Genomic DNA, 2,598 nt, shown 5'->3' with positions numbered 1-2,598 from the left:
TGGGTGCTGCTGCTGGTGGGAGGTGGCAGCACCCCGGAGTAGGGACATCCCCACCTGGGCCGGGAAGGAGATGGCGTGTCTGGGGGGGATCTGTGGGCACGGGGATGGGAGCAGCCCGAGTAGCTCAGTGGGGTGAGCTCTGCCTGGGGACACTGTCCTAGCAGTGGTCCATGCCCAGCTAACGGGCACGCTGGCCTCTCCCCCCATCCTCGGCAGGGTTTGTGGTGGGCCATGCTGGGTTGTACCAAGCCCTGGCCATGTTTGCGGTGGCGTACTTCATCATCGGCATGACGGTGCTGTCTGTGTGTGCCATCGCTACCAATGGGGCGCTGGATGCCGGAGGAGCCTACTGTATCCTTTGCTGTGGGTGCTGACGGGGCAGGGCATGTGGGCCAAAATTGGGTGACCACCCAGCGGCCTCAGGGTGCCACGCTAGGGCTAGGAACCCTGTGGCCTGGGAGGGAGGGATGGGGGCACCTGATGGTGGTTTGGGCTGCTGACATCTTCCCTTGACACAAGCAAGATATGATCAGCCGTGCCCTAGGCCCGGAGTTCGGGGGCAGCATCGGGATCATGTTTTTCCTGGCCAATGTGTGTGGCAGTGCCCTCTACGTGCTGGGGCTGGTGGAGGCAGTGGTGGACAGCTTTGGGATCCCACCTGGTGAGTACCCCGATGTGTGGTGGCACGGAGGAGTGGCTGTCCCTTACCTGAGCAGCCCTGGCACCCTACAAGGTGTGCCAAGCACCATGCCCGGCATAGCCAGCACAGCTCGCCTAGCCCTCTGGCTGGTGAGTTGGTGCCCATCATGCCTGGCACAACGCCAGTGGCTCTCAGGTCCCGGTGATGCCCGCTCCGAGCCCTGCTGATCCTGGCTTGTCTCTGCCCAGGGCAAAATGTGGGCACAGGCGTCCACGTGCTTCCACAGAGCTACTGGTATGAGCTGCTCTACGGCACCGTGCTGCTGGCCCTCTGCCTCCTTGTGTGCCTTGTGGGTGCCTCCATCTATGCCAAGGCCACCTTCCTCATCTTCCTCATCGTCGCGGGCGTCCTGGGCACCATCCTCATCAGCTTCTTCGCCACGCGGCCCATCGGAGTGCCCATCCGCCTGCCCCGCTTCAATGGCTCCGAGAACGGCTCCTTCACCGGCTTCTCCCCTTCCACCCCCCCTTTTTCTGGGGGGTGAGGAGAGGCTCTCCCCACCCTGCCTGCCGTACCCACAGTGGCACTGGCACCTCTGCATCAGCAGGGGCTTGCTGGAGGGTAGGGGGAGCTTGAGGGCACAAAGCAGGTGCTATGGGGTGGTTTCCTCCTGTGGTTTGTGTATGGGGACATCAAAGAGAGGGATATGGTGGGGCTGTGCCACCCTGGACAGCCCATCACAGCCTGTGCCCATGTGTCCTGCAGGTGGGTACGGGGTGGACTACACCACTGGGCAGATGATGAGCTTCAGCTCCGTCTTCGCTGTGATGTTCAACGGCTGCACCGGCATCATGGCAGGGTCCCAAATGGCAGGAGGTGCCGGGCTGAGTGGCACCGGGAGCAGGGGAATGCTGTGCCTGTGGGCACTAATGCTGCCCGCTCCTGCCCACAGGGGACCTGAAACGCCCGAGCTACTCCATCCCGCGGGGCACCATATCTGCAGTGCTCTTCACCTACCTCGTCTACAACCTGCTGGCTTTCCTCATGTGTGCCACCTGCAACAGGTATGGCCACCCATCCCCTTGCCAGGGTCATTGGTTCCAGGGTGTGCCTGTTGCCAGGGTGTGCTGGCCTGAGCCAAGGCAGGTGCCAGTGTGTCCATGTCCCTCTCCAGGACCCTCCTGCAGAAAGACTACGGCTTCTTGCGTGACATCAGTATCTTCCCACCCCTGGTCACCGTGGGCATCTACGCTGCCACCCTCTCTGCGGCCATGAGCAACCTCATCGGGGCATCCCGCATCCTCTACGCCCTGGCCCGGGATGATCTCTTTGGTGAGTGCCCGGAGCGTGCTGACACACACCAGAGCCCACCCAGCATGTTGTCCCTGCCGGGGACCAACACTGGCACCAGGGAACCCCATTCCTGATGTGGGGGAGATGCTTTGGCGGATGGAATGTGCACATTTGGGTCATCTGTGTGCCCAGGTGTTTGTCCATACCCCAGCACCCAGGGTGGGGACAGGACTTCTGGCTAGTGGCCGAGCCTGTTGGTACCCGCTGGGGTGCCCCAGCCCAACCTCCCCCCTCTGCCCACAGGCCGGGCCCTGGCGCTGGCCAAGAAGACATCTGCCAGCGGGAACCCCGTGATGGCGGTGATCCTCTCCTGGCTGGTGGTGCAGGTGAGTTTGCTGGTGATGCTCCTTTCCTAGCCTCACCGGGTGAAGGTGGGTTGGCACCTGGGCTAGACGTCATGGAGCCTGGCATGTCCCCCTGCCCCTGGGGCTGCCTGCCCAGGCCCACTGACCTGGGTGTCCTGCGGCTGTGCCCTCCCCTCCCTGAACCCATAAATGAAGGATGAATCACAGCAAGGGGCAGGGATTCCAGCCCGTATGGCAGTGCCCGTACCCTTTCCCAGCACGCCACTGTGCCGTGGCCCAGGCTCGGGCGGGATGGCCCGG

General features: G+C 63.2%; 1 protein-coding gene across 1 annotated transcript in view; it reads left to right on the top strand.

Annotated features, from left to right (window-relative positions):
* Nucleotides 1-216: 216 nt before the first annotated feature.
* Nucleotides 217-2,598, top strand: part of SLC12A9 (solute carrier family 12, member 9) — a gene marked incomplete at both ends in the record, with an annotated part of 6,190 nt that continues 3,808 nt past the window's right edge. Inside the window, 7 exons of the mRNA XM_009696224.1 lie at nt 217-351; nt 524-661; nt 889-1,180; nt 1,404-1,516; nt 1,593-1,704; nt 1,815-1,972; nt 2,237-2,319. Of these exons, the coding sequence (XP_009694526.1) occupies nt 217-351; nt 524-661; nt 889-1,180; nt 1,404-1,516; nt 1,593-1,704; nt 1,815-1,972; nt 2,237-2,319 (1,031 nt within the window). The remainder of the gene's footprint in view (nt 352-523; nt 662-888; nt 1,181-1,403; nt 1,517-1,592; nt 1,705-1,814; nt 1,973-2,236; nt 2,320-2,598) is intronic.

This window comes from Cariama cristata, unplaced genomic scaffold (genome assembly GCF_000690535.1).
Source record: "Cariama cristata isolate BGI_N322 unplaced genomic scaffold, ASM69053v1 scaffold32912, whole genome shotgun sequence".
NCBI classification, from domain to species: domain Eukaryota; kingdom Metazoa; phylum Chordata; class Aves; order Cariamiformes; family Cariamidae; genus Cariama; species Cariama cristata.
Note: the sequence above shows the minus strand (reverse complement) of the source record. Positions and strands in the feature narration are given on the sequence as shown.